Source organism: Vanessa tameamea, chromosome 31 (assembly GCF_037043105.1).
Source record: "Vanessa tameamea isolate UH-Manoa-2023 chromosome 31, ilVanTame1 primary haplotype, whole genome shotgun sequence".
NCBI lineage: Eukaryota > Metazoa > Arthropoda > Insecta > Lepidoptera > Nymphalidae > Vanessa > Vanessa tameamea.
In genome coordinates this window covers 3,211,017-3,232,328 of record NC_087339.1, presented here as the reverse complement: position 1 = coordinate 3,232,328, position 21,312 = coordinate 3,211,017, and the positions used below count along the sequence as shown (strand labels likewise).

The 21,312-nt window shown below is 35.0% G+C and overlaps 1 protein-coding gene across 1 annotated transcript in view; it reads left to right on the top strand.

The window, feature by feature from the left end:
• The first annotated feature begins 2,749 nt into the window (after positions 1 to 2,749).
• LOC113391368 (monocarboxylate transporter 12-like) overlaps positions 2,750 to 21,312 on the top strand; it is a 37,051-nt gene continuing 18,488 nt past the window's right edge. The window contains exon 1 of the mRNA XM_026627312.2: positions 2,750 to 3,193. Within this exon, the coding sequence (XP_026483097.1) occupies positions 3,161 to 3,193 (33 nt within the window). The 5' untranslated portion in view covers positions 2,750 to 3,160. The remainder of the gene's footprint in view (positions 3,194 to 21,312) is intronic.

Sequence of the window (21,312 nt, the reverse complement as noted above, 5' to 3'; positions counted from 1 at the left end):
TATATTTGAATATAGTGTTTTGCTAAAAGTTATTTCGAATACGCTCAACTTAAATCGACGTCTCAGCTGACGCGAGCCGATCAAATAGTGATCACTGTACCCGTGATTTTACGTGCGTTTGAATTAAACAAAAAAGTTATCGTTTTGGCCTAAGTTACTCCTTATTACATCAGCTATCTGCCAGTGAAAGTCCCGTCAAAATCGGTGCAGCCGATCTCGAGATTAGCCAGAACAAACAGACAGAGAGACAAGAATGTTTTGTAGGTATATGTACCGTGTATACATACATATGCATTTAGTGAAAAGCTGTACAGGGTTATTGGTGATTCGACGTATTCCCGTTAGGAGGTGATAGGGGTGATTATTTGCGATAATTTTAACCCCCATATGCATGGTGCAGAAGTGAACCATTTTTGAATTATCACGTTTTTTAGATTTTTTCAAAATAAATCATAAATAACATTATGAAACTTGTCCTGCAGATTAGATTAGACTTATTTACAGAAAGAAGATTACCAAGAAGGTTACGAGACAAAATATCATATACCAGCCAGACATACAGAGTCGCGTCTTGTTTGAATAAAATAAATATCTATACGACGAATTACCAATAACCCTGTATAAATAATTTAAGATAAAATAAACACTTTTCGAACATAACTGTTCAAAATACTCTGTATGGACTACAAGGTTCTCGGAATTGCTTAGATTAAATACTGTATAATAATTACAATTTTAAAAATTAATAATAGCAAATGGGCCACCTGATGGTAAGTGGTCACCACCGCCGATTGACGACACCGCTGTAAGAAATATTAGCCATTCCACCACCAAGTGGACAAAGCCCTATCACCAAGTGATCACAAAGAAGTAAATAAAAGTTTATTATGATTGTGATCTAATTTCTGACTTCAGATCCCCCCCCCCCCCCAAAAGAACGATTATTAAGAGACCTTCTAGTGCTTACCGTTTGTCTAAAAGCGACTTGCATCCTGAATTAAGCCGGCCTGGTGAGTGTGTAATGATTTTGATACATTAATTATATACGCAGAGTAAGATTTAGGGGATGCACCTGGGGGCAATTACTCTGGCCTCAAAATGGGGTATATTTAACGTAATTTCAATTAAATTAATTTAATTTAAGTTTTTCCGAACCGATACGACTTGGGAACCTTCAAGAAAAGAGCGTACTCCTTCCTGAAAGGCCGGCAACGCACCTGCAAGCCCCCCGGTGTTGCAGATGTCCATGGGCGGTGGTAGTCACTTTCCATCAGGTGAGCCTCCTGCTCGTTTGCCATCTCTAACAGGAAAAAAATAAATAAAAAATTATAACATACTTAAACCAGCTTCAAACGAACTTTATTAATATGAGCAATTTCTTGCTTTTTACGTATATTATCATTTCATACAAGGTACCGCTGGTTTTTAGTGGGTATTGCGGTGTACTATGTAGGGTGACTCTAGGGGGAGATAAAAAAGGTTAAGTTTTATGTAAAATAATAATAGTAATAAATAAATAAAACCTAACGTAATCTATATACGTAGACATTTTTTTGACCACGTTGGCGTTAATACGTAAGTACCATTATTTTGTAATGCGGTTATTGTTTTTCCAGCGCAAAAAATGGCCTCGAGGCCTTGACCACTAACATCATTCTAATATTACAAATAGATAAGATTTTTTTCTAAGTCTTTTTACGAAAAAATTGCTAACGCAATTAATAAGGATTTTTCATATTATTCAGTTTATAGAATCATAACGGACTATATCTATTTTATATATGTTTTTAAAGTGATTTCGAAAGTAATTAAGAATATATTAAAAGAGTACTGAAGTGAAACAGATTTAAAAAAAATAATTAAAATATTTAAAACAATTTACTAACAAACCAAAAATAGTTCTAACTTCGAATTTATCTTGACATGAATAAACCATCAAATCATACATAGTGAAGTAAACTATTTACTCAGTTATGTTTACAAGTATAAAATTCAACAAAACGAACACTTTAACAAATTACAAGTCGCGTCAAGATCGACCTTACTGTCTGCGCCCAAAAAGTTATCTTTTCGCGTGCTTTTGTGTTTTTTTTTTTTAATTTGTTCTAGTCAATTGTTTGGATAAAGGAATCCCCTAAATCTTTTATATTAATAGAAAATAAAATATGCAGAAAATTAAAGAGGATTCTTGATTGTAATTTACTAAATTGTTACGATTTAACAAATAATTCATTTTAGAGAACGGGACAAAGTTACAATGAAATTAAATCAAACAAAACCTGTCATAGGTTTCGAAATTCCCAAAAATTCTGTTGAATAAACGCGAAGTTTCGCGGGCGACCCATTATATAGTTTATATTAATATCTGTCCCTCATGCCTTCATGTCAAATTTATTCTAACGTCAAAATATTTTTTCCCGTAACATCACCTGTCTCTTTCCCTCCAGGCTATCTCTATGTCAAATTCCAATACGATCGTAACAGATACACAAAGAACTATATAATGTCGCAATTACAATATTACCCTAGTGTTGCTAGTGCTGAAATGAGGAAATCAATAAATACTGCAGACAATGCTTTGATCATAAATATAAAGTTACATAAGTATAAAGAAATATTATGAAATTAAATAATTATACAAAATTACCATACTTAAAAATCTTTCATTATGCTGAAACTCAATTATATAGACATGCAACATTACGAACTTCTGGTAACAGATAACTAGGAAAGAATATTATTTATTTTCCTACTAGAACTTCAACTCATTCTCGTATATTGATTGCCTGTTCAGCGCATGCGCGGATTCAGTACAACCACTAATAACGCTGACATAAACCTCTGCGGACGTCCGGAAAGAGTTATAAAAAAAAAGATAACAGGCAAAGGAAATATTAAAATAAAAATTGTGTTACAAAAAAATGTTCTGTATTTTACCGTGAGAGAAATAATAAAAGATTTTTATTAAATTTTTTCTATTGAGAAGTGATTTAAAAATAGTAAAAACGGCTACCCCAAAGTTATATTACGCAAAACCAATGTATTTAGCGGCGGATGCCGTGCGTGAGACAAGAATCGTATTAAGGCTCGAATCAACAGAATCTGAGGACCACTTTAATAGTATTCGTTCTTCAATACCAGCGCCTCCAGATATTGAATCATGTCATTGCCTAGAGAGTTTATTTTTAACAAGGTAAGCATTTTTTAAATTTTTTTAATTCTATTTTAAAGCTGTATAAAATTTGACAGTTCATATTATATCTTTTTATTGAATGTCAAGCTATAAATGATAAAAAAGCAAACGCTATTTTATACGTTTGATTAAAAAAAATACAAATCAATCTTCAACGTGTCGTCTTATTTGCAGAATATTTTGCAATCAGTTAGCGTAAATAAAAGCTATATTAAAAAGTAAAAAAAAAAAAAACAATTTATTGACGTATTTCTAAAATATTTTGATAAAAGAAAATGGAATCATAAATAATTATTTAACTGCGTATATGTATCATTTAGATGCTTAAATACATTCATCATAGTTTAAATCAAGAAAAAAACTAAAACAATTTCAATGAACGTAGCTCATGCAAAAATTCCATTTCCGAGTTAAATAAGTCGTCTTGACTTAAATAACTATACAATCGTTATACATTCAACTAAATATGAACAAATTTATAGTCATTTTGACAATTTATTTTTCACTTTTTAATGTTCGGCCATTACTCGAATTTGACTATAATCGATCTTGAAAATTTTAAAATGTTTCGATTATGCCTTTTTCTACTTCAATATAAAAAAATAATTGATAAAAATAATTTGCGTCAAAGTCTAACAAGAATAAAAAAAAAAAACAAAAGACAAGCAAAGGTGAAAAAAGTTCTGTACTGTTTCATCTTTGCCTAGTTATATATGATTAAAAATAATCAGACGTGACGATGACGTTACTGACCAATTTGGGCCACATCATTCTCAAAACACTAGAAAGACTAAGAAGTATTTAATGCAAAAAAATAATTAAAAACACATTAATTTTAAATTTCGATTTAGGATGTACAAAGGCTCCTTTATTGCTTCAAGCAATCTCAAACGGACAACCTTTGATCAAAGAAAAATCCAATAAATTTATCGGGCCGACCTGGGGTTTGAACCCAGGATCTTGATATACTCGTATCTACAAAATAGATAAACGCGGCAGTCCATTTTCATATACTTATATTATTAAGAAGTAAAAATTGTTTGTTTGTATGTAGGAAGTAAATCCAGGAACTGAGGTACAAATTCTAAAAAAAAAATTGGTCAAAGGTTACATTAATTTTGCTATGGGTTATAATTTATACGAGCTGTGCCCGCGACTTCGAGATCAATGACTGGCGAAGGGTTAGCGCTTTTACGAACATAGTCACTCCGAGACGTCTCTGAGTCATAGTTTTATGATATATCATAAAACGCTACAATTTTCACATACAGTTATATTTCTTGCTAGCTGTGCCCGCGAATTCGTGCGCGTTTGAATTTAGCAAAAATGTATCGTTGTAGCCTAAGTTACTCCTTATTGCATCAGCTATCTGCCAGTGAAAGTCCCGTCAAAATCGGTCCAGCCGTCCCGGAGATTAGCCGGAATAAACAGGCAGACAGACAAAAATTGAAAAATATGTTATTTTGGTATATGTACCGTGTATACATACATATGCAAACAGACACTCCGATTTTGTTATATATATAGATTATATGATTTTCATTAATAATAAATTGCATTTGCATTACATATTGCTGAAAGATATCAAAATAAAAATTCCATATTTAAATAGCGCGCGGAAACGCTACTTTGACAATATGGCGCTGCAATGGGGTCGGTGACGTCACTTGCCTGTATTGTAATTTTTGGCACATGTAATCCAATACGGTAGGCAAACGAGGTTAACAAGCAGGTGACGTCATCATGAACCCGACCAATCAGGAGCGTTTTGTGTCACGTGAAAAACGTTTAAAAAAATGCATTTTTATTTATGGATTTTTGAATAAATTAATTATTATTTTCAACTTTCGTTAATAAATAACCATTTTTAAACTCATAATATATACTGATTACAATAATTGACACTTTATTTTTCGCATTGTCAAATATCCTGTTCTGTTTTCTAGGAATACAAGGTCTTCCCTAGTAACTCCATTCCTTCCTAGTAGCTTAATAATACTTGTACTGAAAATAGGTACGGCCCTCATTTGTCGTGGGTGGCGCTACGTAAACTACTAATGGGCTACGTGCGTGGATATTCTTATGACATTTATTTTACAACATCAAATATATTGAACAAGGCTCGCCGCCATTCAGCCGTGAAGTCATTACAGATGAATGAATGAAAGAGATAGCACGATACGGATGTTTTTTTTTATGATATAGATTGGCGGACGAGCAAGTGCCACCTGATGTTATGGTCAACATCGCCTGTAGACAATTACGTTGTACGTAATATAAATAAATAAATATTGGACAACATCACATACATTATTCTGATCCCAATGTAAGTAGTTAAATGTGTTATGGAAAATCAGAAGTAACTGTAACTCCTTGTTCATCATCATTCGTTGTGTCTTCATCATCTGTATCTGATTCATTTGATGTTGTCGGCGTTGTTGCCAGGCGGTCATCTGACTTCTCTTCATTATTTTTATATAAAATATCGACCATAGCTAATCATAGCTAATGTGCGAAGCACAGCTGTTCATAACAATTCATAAGCTTACCTACTTTGACCATGACTCTTGCTCATGCCAATAATATAAATTCAGTATCAAAACCGGAGTTTTTTAAGCAGTGCTGATAGTATGTTCTGCAGTACATTAACGATGTAATTTAATCAAGCCTAGATTAAAGAGTTTTTAACAATTAAGCGCATTTAAAGTGTCTACTCATGCAACAGTTCTATCATTTTGCCAAAATTGCTAGCACCGGATCCGGTAGACGTATAATGATGCCGGATCCGCCGGATTACCGGATCCGGATTGTAATCCCTAATTGTAATGTCAGCGAGAGACTATTATTCTAGTATCTCTACTATACTAGAGACTACTATATTTCTTGGTAGGGCTTTGTGTTCCGGTTTGACAGGTGAGTGAGCCAGTGTAACTACACGCACAAGGGACGTAACATCTTAGTTACCGAGGTTGGAGGCGCATTGTTGATGTAAGGAATGGTTAATATTTCTTACAACGCCGTTGTCTATGGGCGGTAGTGACCACTTACCATCGGGTGACCTATTTGCTCGTCCGCCTACCGATATCATAAACAAAAAAAACGAAAACGCACAGACGGATCATGACAACACAAATACACGTTATATGTTTAAGATAATAATATTCCCATTGGTTTAGAAATATAGATTTTTAATTATTAAAAAAAACAGTATTGCACGGCTCATTTTTTCTCTCGGTCGACTGACTCTGACGTGTGCTCTAGTAAACAATTTAAATGCGTAGGCGGTACCCATTCAGCTGCGAGAGGATGACGTAAGCACTTAAACACGTAATCATATTGCGTGGATATCCGCAATTTTAAAAATCAGATGACATTGTCAGTTTCAAAATATTTTGACAGATCGTGGGCGATTGGCAGAATGGTGTAGTTCTTGGGCCTTAGAGACTTGACATTTTTTTTTTATTTCAATACATTGTTATATTTGAGACATACCTTAGTGAGTAAATTGATAGACTGTTTAGGTATTGTAAATTTTTAAATTATTATTACGAATTTTATTTTTTTTCTTTAAAATTATTAATTTTCGTAAAAAAAATTAAGCTTTTATTTAACTACACATTAAGCATGGCTGGATCACACCTTGCGACCGAATTTTAAGCTAGTGTCACACAATCGATTCGAGTCGAAATTTTGCAGACGAAACCGTAGAGAGGTTTAATTTTGTCCTCATAGAAAACCACAGATAAAAAATAATATTACTTTTTAATTTAAAAAAGTGGGGTAAAACCAGGCATAACTGGCCGCTTTCAGTAATTGGTCGTTTCATTTCGACATAATAAGAATTATATTATACGAAGCCATCTCTGGGAAGTTTACGGAATCACGTAGTTGTCTAAAAATCATCTTAGTAAAAAAAAATCCTCTTTAGATACTCGAGACAGTTACGGTTATTTTTCGACACTCGGCAGACATGTTTGTTTCTCAAAAATACTTAACTTTCCGTTTTGAACTCTTTCCAGTGAATACTATTAATGGTGGGCAATTACTATATTCAAGTTCTTTTTTAGTTATAAAAATAAATAGAGGGAATACATAGGGTGGCCAGTTACTGAAAGGAATAATCTTTTTTTTTAATTTATTGGTCACCTATGCCAGTTTTATACATACTAGTTTTTTGTATAATATGTGAATTTCATTAAAGTTAGCTCGTATTTATTTTATTTTCATTCGGACAATCAACAGTAGATACAAAAATAAGAAATATAATACATTTTTTAAACTATAATATAATAAATAATAATTAATAACACCAATAAAATAAACTTAAAATATGATTAGAATTGAACACAAATAAAATTCTTTATTTTTCGATTGAATTGAATTTAGATAGAACTTAAATCCAATTATTGTGTGCAGAATTATCTTTTATTTTCATTGATGTTTTTCAGTAAATGGCATCGGTGGCCATTTATTAATATACTACTAATAATAATACTAATGAAGGACAGAACGCAAACGAAGCATTTAATAATGCTGTCAATTTAGTTTTGACAGAAGGTGTTTCAGTATGGCAAGCTGCGAAAAAGTATGGTCTACCTAGAAGCAGTATCTAATTTAAAGTTAAGAATACTAATACCACATTTAAAATTGGCTCTGATCGAGTGCTAACAGAGACTGAAGAAGACGACTTTATTTTAAAGTTGGCTAAACGTGGCTTCCCCATATTAAAAGAGGACATACAGTTATGTGTTCAAACCTACTTAGAACAAACTGTCTGATTCAAAGCATTTTTAAAATGTCATCCAACCATTTCAATTCAGACTTCTGAACGAGTGACTACCGCTAGACTCGTGTATCTGAAGAGGATATCCGTAAATGGTTTCAGGAAATTCGTTGGTATATAAACGAAGACAGCCTCACCGAGCGAGAATTTCGAATGTCGATGAGGCTGGCTTTGATGTTTGCCCAAAAATTGGAAAACTTTTGGCAGGGAGAAGGGTGCAAACACAAGTACACATTCATTTCATATACGATGAAATAGTTAAAGGTTTATTTAAAAAACTTAAATGTTTTATTATAGAGAATATATTCTATGCTGCTGGTCTCTCTTGTAACCAGTTGATATTATACAGGTATAAAAGAATACCTGACAAAAGCTTACGCTAAGCTAACTACACTAAGCTTCTGGTTACGGACGTACGGATCAATACAGGATGGATGGCGGCTGCTGTCTTTTCTGATTTGATTGGCAACTGCTCTTATCCACAGCATTTAATAACCAGCAGTACGTAAAGTAACGTAGCATTTTGCCCAATAAAATTGGATTCGAAAAAAATCGGCTGTTCCAAAATAATTGTGGTCTCATATTGCCAGTTAGTAGGATATTAGTTTAGTAAGCGTTACGTTTTAAAGTATTTTTTAATGTTTTTTTTTATATATAAGTATATATTTACATTCCTGTGATTATTTTATATTTCTAGTGTTCCAAAGTAATTGTAATCTCATATGGCCATTTAATGGTATCTAGGACATAATTACGCGAAAAAATTAAATAAATAGGCGTATTAACGGCTGCTTCACAATATATTTATGATAATATAATTTTTATACAGAAGAATATACAAAAGTATTCCATAAAAGCTGATATAAATCCTATTAATACAAGAAATAAGAATAAACTTGTAACCCCTACTTTCCGTTTGCATACGGTACAGAGAACGTTTTTGGGGAATGGTATACGCATATATAATAAGATACCGGGAAATGTAACCAATTTACCATTTACGAAATTTAAAAAGTTTATTAAGACTAAATTAATAAATAAATCTTATTATTCATTAAAAGAGTACTTTTTAGAAAAAAAACGCCTGGATTTAGGCTCGGGTTCCATCACAGGACACTAATTATTGTAAAAAACAGCATTGTAAATCTGTTTATTTTGAAAAGAGCAACTATGCGAGTTTCTTGCCGTTTCTTCTCGCTGGAGGCTGCTTTCCGAAACGGTGGTAGTATTTTAATATCGACGATTCAAAAACGCTTCATTGTGAAGTTTACTTGAATAAAATTGATTTGATTTGATTGATTATTGCTTTTTGACGGCCAGTCACTGGCTAAAAGCATATGTTTTTCATTTTAATAAAATATTATCTTAATAAATCAGTTATCCATAGATATAAATAACTCGAACTCTGCTATGATATATCTGAACAAATTTTTTAACTAAAACTACGCAGGTGGCTTAAGTGACTTAACTAGTGAGTTAACCCTCGATTAAGTTATGCGATGTATTGATTTTTTTAACGTAAAATTGCAGATATTTAGTTAGCATGCTCTAGATTTTGCTAGAATGTTCCGAGTTCAATGCAATTGTGACCTGGATACCGGACCTAGTATATTAGGTCACAGTTCGCCGTATCTTGGTGACATTACTGTTTCATATATAACGACTCAGCATTATATATAATATTAATTTAACTAGTTATCTATTATAAGTGGTTAGACCGCGTTCAACTTCTAAATTTACTGATATTTCATCTCGTGTTCAGTGAAGGGAAACATCGCGTGTCCTATTTCAAAGAAATTTTGCCACTTGTGTACCAACCTGCATTGGAGCAGCATGGAATAAGCTCCAAAACATTCTCCTCAACGAGAGCTTAGTCCAGCAGAGGGTCATTAACAAGCTCTTATTTTTAACTACTCATTTACGTGTAGGAATAATTCTTAACTCGATTTTACCGTCCTAGAGCACGGCCTCAAGATATCCAAGTATACATAAACGCGACATCAGAGTCGCCGAGGCTGTGCTCTCTCTGATCGAGCGCGGAGCAGCGCCCGCTGGATTTTAGTAAATAGAATTAAAAGAATTACGCATATATTATTTTAAAACGAAAAAAAAAGTCAGCGTGTGCCACGTCTTCCGAGAAGACGACAAGCTCGAAGTCCAGCGAAGATCTGCTGATGTTCAGTAAAAATATAAAACGCTGTAAAAGTAAAATGTAAAAAAAAGGCACGGGCTACTGTGAGCCCGTGGATGTTGTAAATTAAATAAATAAAAAAAACAACTCGATTTTACGAGAGTCTTGAAATAATACGACAACATGGCGCAAGTTTACGCGTCTAATCGAGGGAGCGTATCCTTCGCAAAATAATATTGGAAACTTATTAAATTCCTAATAAAAACACATTGTTTTGTTAGGTTTTGAAATTTTCCAGTAACATTTATAAGATGGCGGCATAGTGACGTACATAATAAACATAATCAGCCTGTAAATTTCCCACTGCTGGGCTAAGGCCTCCTCTCCCGTTGAGGAGAAGGTATGGAGCATATTCCACCACGCTGCTCCAATGCGGGTTGGTGGAATACACATGTGGCAGAATTTCGTTGAAATTAGACACATGCAGGTTTCCTCACGATGTTTTCCTTCACCGCCGAGCACGAGATGAATTATAAACACAAATTAAGCACATGAAGATTCAGTGGTGCTTTCCTGGGTTGGAACCCGAAATCATCGGTTAAGATGCACGCGTTCTAACCACGGTCGTGTCGGCTCTTAAAAAGAATAACTCTTTTGTTTGAGTACTAGAGAAGGATTAAGTTTTGTTTTTTTTTTAATGTGATTTAACTTAAATTAAACGCAACACGCTTTTCAACATCACACGAAGTAATATAATCTATATATATACCAAAATCGGAGTGTCTGTTTGCATATATATGTATGTGTATAAATATGTTATTTTATATGTACCGTGTGGTACATATACCAAAATAACATATTTTTCAATTTTTGTCTGTCTGCCTGTTTGTTCCGGCTAATCTCTGGAACGGCTGGACCGAAGTTGACGGGACTTTCACTGGCAGATAGCTGATGCAATAAGGACTAACTTAGGCTACAACGATACATTTTTGCTAAATTTAAACGCGCACGAATTCGCGGGCACAGCTAGTAAGAAATATAACTGTATGTGAAAATTGTAGCGTTTTATGATATATCATAAAACTATGACTCAGAGACGTCTCGGAGTGACTATGTTCGTAAAAGCGCTAACCCTTCGCCAGTCATTGATCTCTTTAATGTGGGGTCCTAAAAATAAACGTTTTTGTATTGTCAACGTAATTGTTTATATTTTATTGCAAATTGAATAAACGTTCACAATCTATCGACAGTTTACAATTGCGCGAAATAGATTATAATCTAACGGTATTTGCAATTTTACTGTGAAATAATATGGCGGATGCCGAAGAGGCGGGGGCCACATAACGTTCAACCAATCAGCGCGCGAGATGCGTTCCGTTCTACGCCAGTTCACAATTTGATCGCTTCCCATCGATAGATTACAATATAGCGAAAAATAATGCGTTAAATTGCAATCATATTTCACGGTTCACAATATTTCGACAGTTTACAATCTGACGAGATAGATTGTAACCTAATGATGTTTGTAATCTTACGGTAACATATACATCCTTTTATTTCACGCTGTAAAAATACGTTACGTTACCCCCACATTAAGGGTTATGTAGGACTCGATGGTAAACAGGACTAGACGTCCTAGTACACCGGTGTGTGGTTCAAAAAAGCGGTACCCTCTCGTCTCTTCAGCGGGCGTCAGGTTATTTAACAACTTTACATTGCATATTTGTTTAATACTAAATCAGATATTTCCGCCATCTTACAGACGCATTCAGATGTCCATTAATGCAAATAAACCATTTTTACTAAACGATTTTTGAAACAATAACAAAATCATTCAGCGTCTTAAACTGCAGTCAGATCTTAAGACTCTAGAGACTTAGAGCTTCCTTAATAATACGACCCCGATTTTTTGGTGGTAGGGTTTTCTGCAAGCCCGTCTGGTTTGATACCGACCACTCATCGTATATTCTAGCGCCAAGCAGAAATGCCTAGTCTTGTCGTGGTTTAGTTTGAAAGGTGAGTGATCTAGTGTAACAAGTGAGCTAACATCTTAGATCCAATAGTAACATTGGTGATGTAAGGAATGGTAATATTTCTAAAAGTGCTTCTGTCATGGGCAGTGGTGACCACTTACCATCAGGTAGCCCGTCCTTATATATTATGAAAAGGAAAACAAAAATCCAAAGGTTGTTAGAACTAATGCAGATATTGGTTCCAAAAACAAAAGCCGGTATATATTTTCTGGACAAAAGTCTCCTCACTCTAGAGAAGGTTTTGAGCGCATTTCACTAGGCTGTTCCAATTCGGGTTGGTAGATACGAACGTGGGAGATTTTCATTTGACATATGCAGGTGTTTTCTTGTATGTATTGTTCTTCTATGTATTTTCTTCTCAATGAAAATTCAGAGAGGATCACGGGTTGAATCCGTAAACATCGATAATGGGCAGGAAAACTTTTTTCTTTTTTTTTTGTATGGTTGGCAAATAGGCTAGAGACGCACCTGATGGGAAGTGACACTCTCACGGACACCTGAAACACTGGGGGGCTTGGAGATACGTTGCCGGCCTTTAAGCAGTAGGCTCTTTGAAGGTTCCCAAGTCGTATCTGTTCGGAAAAACCGCTGGCGGAACTTGGTGAGATACTAAATTAGTTGGCTCCTCTTTGTACCCACGCGTCATTGTTGAAAACTCAAAAATGCGAACATAATAGTCTCAATAAAAAATGACTCAAATGGTTATGCTAATCAAACCTGCTTATGTAATTTTATAATTTTTAGGTGTGGTATCTCTTGCACAGTACAAGGAAGGCAACTCAGTATTGATCGCTAACGTTGTCTAGCGTTATTCGAGCAACGACCTGGTTGATACCGAGCTTTAGTACGTCGAAAACAATTGTAACGTAAGATTTACAAAATGCTAGAGTTCGCACAGAAGTCGAAATCCGAATATGAATTTTCATGTTCCGAACATATATATTTTTTTAAAAACATTTCCAATTTTTTACTGTCCACCAAAAAGCTTGGTATTGGTTACTGAAAAAAAAAAGAAAACCGTTTGACAGGTAGAGGAGAATTAGGAACTATTTATTTTCGTCTTTGCCTTTTTATCGCGACATATAAAAAAATATACCCAGCCGCATCTGTACGCAATGAACTCAACTAGCGAATGCGGACGGTTTTATCTAATGGACGGAGTGATTCAAGACACCAGATTGATATAATGAGTTTTTATTCAGATAAAAAATTAAAAGATTTTCTTCTGCCTGTTGGTTGATGGTCTATTGACGAAAATGTTGCAGCTCGTCCCAATACTCAGCTCACGATTGGCGGTTACTTGTTGCGGAATTATATCATCAAAATCAAAATTAAAATGTTCTTATACAAGTAGACTCATAAAAGCACTTTTGAATCGTCACGTTACAGTATTGAATTAAAAGTGAATCTACCACCGAGAAGAACCACCGAGAAACTCTTACTCTTTTGCTCCATTTTAACTACAGAATACGTGAAAAAAGTACAATAAAATCTATAAATACGTATAATATAATTGGAGTGTCTGTTTGTAATATTAAAATAACCGCTTTTTACTCTAATCTCTGGAACGGCTGGACCGATTTTGACGGGACTTTCACTGGCAGATAGTTGATGTAATAAGGAGTACCCTAGGCTACTTTTATTTTAGAAATTAATAAAAAAGTGCGATGGTATATGTCTCTTAGGGATAACCCACAATAACTATTTTTTATCTTTACGAGAAATAATGGCTTATTTTGAAAGCGATTTTAAGCAATACAGCATTAAACCTTATCCAATTAAAAACCTTAAATACATTGTGCATTTAATATAGATCAATATGGCCCTTTACAGCACGTAATTTAAATGAATATTTTCGAAGATATTACAGATTTAAAACGCAGGGACATAGCGGTTTGTATTGTCTAACGACTGAAAAACTGTGAACGTTGTAAGACATTCTGTAGTATATTTAGTAGCAGCATTGCACCCGTGCGAAGCCCGGCGGATCGCTAGTATTTTATAAATTGATACATAAATTTATCTTATTTAAATATTTTTTAAAAGAATACATTTTCTCGAATATAATATAGTTTATTATAATTTTGGCAGCTACGGTTTAAGAAGATACTATTAGTAATTTTCGTTTTACCTATATCTACGATAAACATTTTGTTTTTCATTCTTTCGTTCGTTCGTTCATTCGTCCAAACAACAGCCAAGTTCGTACACGTGAATATCTGAATTAATAATTTCGTGCAGGTCTTCGATAGACCCGATCGAAATCTACCCACAATTGTGTATCGTTAAAAAATTACGATTCAAAGTCGACAAAATTCGTATAATCGAGATATTTCAATATTATTAATAATAATAATTAATCGTTTATTTCAGACTATATGTCCATTTTGTCAGTAACAATAATCTTATCCTAGTGTTAGTGCAATAAGACTAATTGATATACGAGCAGTCGAGTCTGCTGGCGATCTTGCTAAGGATGCTTTTGGTGCTGCCACTGACTTTGCGCACTAAGGTTGCGCATTCTTTACGCATATTCCGTGAACATTTCCGATGCACTACAGAATCGCGGCAGCCATTACCGTCTTTACCATTGGGCACATGGGGCACGTGCCCAGGGCCCCCATCCTGAGAGGGCCCCGAAGAACCAACAACATGCTTCCCACGTTTGTGCTCACGTTGACTGCTATGTTTATTTTCTGAAGTGATATATTTGTAAGAAATAACTAACATATTTATCAAAAAGGCTATTGACGACAGTCGACATGCTCCTCATGAAAGAAATAGATATACTATAAAATAGCCATAAGATTGTACAACCAATCAGATTCCTACGAATTTACGAAAATTACCGCACCGTTTGTTTGAAACTATATTTAAGGCCTGGCCATAAGCAAAGTCTTTGTACATGGTAGTAAATATCTACCAAAAATGCCCCAAATTCATGGGTGCCCGAGTGCCCCAGCATAGCTTGAGACGGCTCTAGCAGCAGCCCCATTAGCCTCTGAACGCATTGTTATATTGTACCCGAAGGGCGCAGTACGATTTTTGGGTATAATGAGCCCACAGGCTGCAGTAGAAAGAAGTACAGTATGATCTGAACAGAGTAGTTTTAACATTTTTAGAGCTTCGTAATAGGATGTTTGCCCTTACTGCTAGCGCCCTTCGTTCCCGCTCTATGTCATCATCGTCCTTGAGGTCAAAGGTCAATAGGTGTCCTAGGTAATTAAACTTCTGTACCCTTACCGTTCCCTTTAAATTACATCCATGTAATTCAATGACATGACAGTTCAGCGGGCGGCCATTTTTTTTACAACGTTTACGAGTGCGTTTAGTAAACTGTAAAGAAATATTATTGTTAGTTTTCATCACGTGAATTGAAAATATAGATGTTTGACAAACTCAAACTCAAATTCAAATTCCTTTATTTAATATAGAAGCATTACACTTACTTATTGATAGTCAAATTAAACACTACCACCGGTTCGGAAAAGGAAACACCCTGACCTGAGAAGAACCGGCGAAAGAAACTCAGCAGGTCTTTTTTTTTGTCAATCTAATTAAATACATATATTAAAAACGAATAGAATAAATAGATAATATAATAATGATTAATATGTCTTACAGCGCCATTGTCTGTGGGCGGTGGTGATCTCTGACGAGGTTGCCCATGTGCTCGTTCGCCTACCTATATAATATTACAAAAAGAAATGTCCTTCTAAACTTTCTCCATTTCAATATATATGTTTGCCAAATAGATACAGCAAAGTTACACGTTTTCAAAATTTTCCGAAAGAACCTTGTTATCAACCTTGCAAGTTTATGGTTAAACGTATCTGCCTCGATTACGGAAAACCATAACACAGTATCGATTGAGGTAAATTTAGAAACTACATTATAAATTCAATGCCGATTGCCTTCGTTATAATAGGAAGTTAAACGATTTTCGAATTTATCGAACAAAGTTATGTAAAAACGTGAATCTTTTTGGAAGATTGCGGATTAAAGTTGAATGCTTTGTGTTTAATTCGGTTTGATGTGACAAATCTCTTGGCGCGCCTTGGGGAAAAGTTGTGACGTCACCGCCAAGAATCATCCCCAATTAGTATTAGACTATTGATGTACGAGTATATCTTTCCAAAAATAACTTTCAAAATATCAATCTTGGAACAATAAATATTTTTATGAGATTTAGCTACCAAGATTTTTTATATATATGTCGGAGGAGCAGGATGCCGAACAGTTGGGTTCGGGGCTTGATCCGACTCAACCGAACTCAATAAATAAAACGTATTTAATATCGTCTGATCACTGTATTAATAGATTCAATAATCGTACACCACAAACATCAAAGGATTACAATGATTCATCTCGATTAAGATCGAATGGGTTCGCGAGCAGCCATCGCATTCGAGTCGCTTGTCAAAACGTAACGGCTCGCGTCGCCATGACACTTACAACTCCATTCGGGGTGACGCGCTCTTGAAAGTAAATCAGCCATCAAACATTATTGCCAGCTACTCGATTCATTGATTATCCAAATCAACAACCAAAGTAACCGCGTCCCGTTATATATATATTAATGAGTATTATCGTTATCAGATTAAGCCGAGATGGCCCAGTGGTTAGAACGCGTGCATCTTAAACGATGTGAATTTTCATGTGCTTAATTTGTGTTTATAATACATGTCGTGCTCGGCGGTGAAGGAAAAGGTCGTGAGGAAAACTGCATGTGCCTAATTTCAACGCAATTGTGCCACATGTGTATTCGACCAACACGAATTGGAGCAGCGTGGTGGAATACGCTCAAACCTCCTCCTCAAAGGGAGAGGAGGCCTTAGCCCAGCAGTGGGAAATTTACAGGCTGTTAATGTATGTATGTAATGTATGTTAGGGACCATCCATTTATTACGTAAGACTATTTAAAATAATGACTGTCGCTTCTCAATTTGTTTTTGATAATGTTATGTATGTATGCAAAAACATAAACGATTTTCCCAGAAATTGTGACGTACATTCTATTAACACTAGGAACAAGAATAAACTTGGTACTCCAAGTACCCGATTACACAGGGTTAGTAACTCTTTTTTGGGGCAATGTATACGTTTTTACAACAGGATCCCAGAAAACGTTCAAAATTATTCAATTATAAAATTCAAAAGAATCGTTAAAGAGCGTTTGTGTGCTAAAGGATATTACAACACTAATGACTTTTTAGTTGACTGCACACCTTGGGAATGAAATGATCGCCTCCAGGCTGCTTCAAATAACTAAAATATAATTATCATTGTATATAATAATGGTTAAAAAAAGAAAAAATATATATATATATATCCCGCTGTGTTTCTTTCGCCGTATCTTCTCAGGTCCGAGGTGCTAAATTCCGAACCGGTGGTAGATTTTTGACAATCAATAAGCAAGTGTAAACACTTTTATATTGAATAAAGATTTTTGACTTTGACTTTGACTTTGACTTTATTTTCTCTAGTTTTTGACCCCCTAGTATAAGAAAAAATAAGAACTGGCCGACCCCTTCCCTCCCTGTTTAATATTTATTATGTAAAAATCAAAAGGATAAAATGAATATACGTTTGGTTTATTTTTCAAAGTAACAACTTTTTGAAATGTGTTTATTTGTAATTTCAAAGGTTCTAAAGGTACGCATCCGAGCGAACCTCAACAATCGCGCGGTTTTCGCGTTTTTTTAAATAATTTTAATTTTTTTTTATCTTACGTAAGAACTATAGAAACTCCTTCCCATCCCCTTGTAAGAAAACATAAGACATGGTACACCCCCTCCCCCCTAAATCATCTTACGTAATAAATGAATGGCCCCTTATCAGATTCACACTTAGATGGATGAGAGATCGAATCAAACTATAGATGGCGATGGCTTTGCCTGCGCGGTATTCAGTAAATAGCTAAGTAGCTAGTAACTTTAAGAATACATACTTTACTTTACTTTACTAATGGGTCGGTTGCTAACGGCTAATAATCGATTCGGTTTCAGGGTTTATCGATTTACAACAAACAAATATTTCCTCTTCATTTATACTTATATTTCTATGGGGGTTGAAACAGAATCCGATTAAATTACTTACCAAGCAAGAACGAACTCCAAGGAAGGATATTCTTTTTTGTGCCAGTCAGCTGAAGATCAACCAACTAGTAATTTTTTTTTTAATGCGATAAATAGCAAATGACCAGGACGCTGACCTGATGGCAAGTGACTACCACCGCCCATGGACATCTGCATGTGGGGGGGATTTGCAGGTGCGTTGCCGACCTTTGAGGAAGGAGTACGCTCTTTTCTTGAAGGTTCCCATGTCGTATCGGTTCGGAAAAACCGCTGGCGAAATCATAGCAAGCAATATTAGTAGTAGAAAATAAATCAGGCTATTTAAAAACCACTTACATAATAATGAAGCAAGATGCTGAAGCCATGGAAGCGCAGTTATAATGTCGCGCCCACACTCGCGTCGAATGAGTGCACCGAACGCGAACACCGTTGAAACCATATGGTTTGCACCATGTTCTTCAATCCAATCAATACTTTTTTATATATTTATCGTTTTAGTTGCAATAAAGGTCTATTACGATGGTTATAGACGATTAACGTGAAAGCTTGTTAACGTCCCACTACTGGGCAAAGGATTCCTTTCCCTTTTGAGGAGGTTTGGAGGTTATTTATTATGCACAAGAATTAAGGATAAGCTTATAACGCCATGTTTCCGACTCCGGAAAGTCAATAAATCACTCTTGGGGCAAGCTATCCGTTTCTATAATAAAAAACCGCAGACATTTTTAACTTTGCCGTTTCATAGATTCAAATAATTTGTAAAAAATACATCGGTAAAGAAGGCATATTATTCAATACAAGAGTATATTGATTATAAAAAAGCGTGGACTTAATGCTTGTTGACTTCCAGGCAGGAGACATGACATACATATATAATTGTATTTAACTAACATGACTGTATTTTTAGATGTTGAAAAAGAGATACTGAGTTTGAACCGGCGGTAGCTTCACTTAATATAGTTTGTTAAATGACGATTCGAAAGTGCTTGTAAAAGTCTACTTGAATAAAGTATATTTTGATTTGATTTGATATTCCACCGCGCTGATCCACTGCGTCTTGATGCGGTAGAGTGAACTGGCAGAAATCGTCACGTAAGCAAACAGCGTTATGATATGGGCAACCATTCCCCCTCTTTTTCTTTGTTTTCGTCTCTTTCTATTATATAGGGTTTTATATAAAATTATTTAAACTTATTTTTTTAAATCACACTACAGATTTTGTAATAACAAGTATGTCATTGTTATTTAATTCTTCTCAAACATTGTTAATTTATTTCATCGTGTCTGCTATTTGATAAATAATATATAGCAAAACCCGCACCACCTAGATGTCCGAAATTCCACAACAGCGCAATTTTTAAGACACTTTCTGCCTCGCACAACCACTCTGTGGGACCAGCTTTCACCGGCGGTTTTTCCGAACCGATACGACTTGGGAAACTTCAAGAAAAGAGCGTACTCCTTCCTTAAAGGCCGGCAACGCACCTGCAAGTCCCCCGGTGTTGCAGATGTCCATGGGCGGTGGTAGTCACTTTCCATCAGGTGAGCCTCCTGTTCGTTTGCCACTTATAACATGAAAAAGAACTTCTTTCCAGCCGGGTGTCCCGAGTATCTCTTTTTTAAATAATGAATGCATACAATGTCATCGTGAACTAAACTGTATAGGTATTCTTTGATAAATAACAAAATACGCGTGAACAAATGCGTCACGCTTGAGAGAGGTGATGACTTAAACTGTCCGAAATACGTCTAGTGTTGTGGGTTAGAGTGAGAGAGGACGAGCCTGCCTACCACTGCTTTATGCGTAAGAGAAAGGGAAGCCAGACCGACTAGCCAGCAAACCATACGAACTGTTTAATTTAATAAAATGATGGATTCTTTCGCATTATGGTCTATTTTTGACTTTGACTTTACTTGACTTAGCTGGGGGCCCCTTGAATTCACGCGGCCCTGGGCTGAAGCCCAAAAAGCCATACGGTAGATCCGGCCCTGCGACTAGCGCCGTAACGCGTTACGTAACGAAGCGGTTTACCTTCTCATAAGAAGTCATCACTTCAAAAATCGAACTCAACGCAGAACAGTGAGCTTGAAATGTCAAAATGTGATTTGCGATATTGTCCATTAAAACTATAAAATTAAAAGGATAAAATTCATAGGATACACTTATCAAAATGGCGTGTCACTGTAAGTCAACATATTACGAGACGTACGAAGTTAGCTCTATGCTGCGTATTTGCAACGTATTTGCAAGTCTGGCGCTCGCTTTAAATAAATCGTTTGAAAATTGACCATTAAGTGTCTTCTAATGTCGTATGTATTATTATTATTATTATAATTGGTTATTATTAGGGCTTCTTCATAAAAATAGTTGACTGTCAAATTTGTTAGGTATAAACCCGAAAACATTGTAACTCGCGAAAAATATCACTAATTTAGTAAATTTCCAGTAATTTGTTTAGCGACTGTTCTTTTTACTCAGTATCGTTTGATTTGATGGCTGGCAGGGGGAAGCGACATTTTTTTATTAAAAAAAAATTAACCTAATTTTATAAAAACCATTGATAATTAGACATTACTCCATTCGACAATTATATTTATGATAAAAAAAGTTTGGAGTATTTGCTGATTTCCAGTCATGGAAATATAGAGTTAATTGAACTCTACTGGCACACTCTGTAATTAAAATGGCGGGAAAAAGTTACTATAGAGTTTCTTGTCGTTTCTTCTCGGTAGAATCTACATTCCGAACCGGTGGTAGCTTTAAATTTAATTCAACAACATGACGATTCAAAAATGCTTTTATGAACCTACTTGAATAAAGAATATTTTGATTTATAATTATCGTATTCCACGAACAAGCTTTGTAAATTAAAGCTTATTTATATTTACAAAATAGAACTGAGTAGAGGTTTAGATAGAATGTTGGGTTGTCAAGGATATGAGTCTTAATTACTGTAATCAGTATATATTATGCGATTAAAAATGGTCATTCATTAACGAAAGTTGAAAATAATAATTAATTTATTCAAAAATATATATAAATAAAAATGCATTTTTATAAACGTTTGTCACGTGACCCAAAACGCTCCTGATTG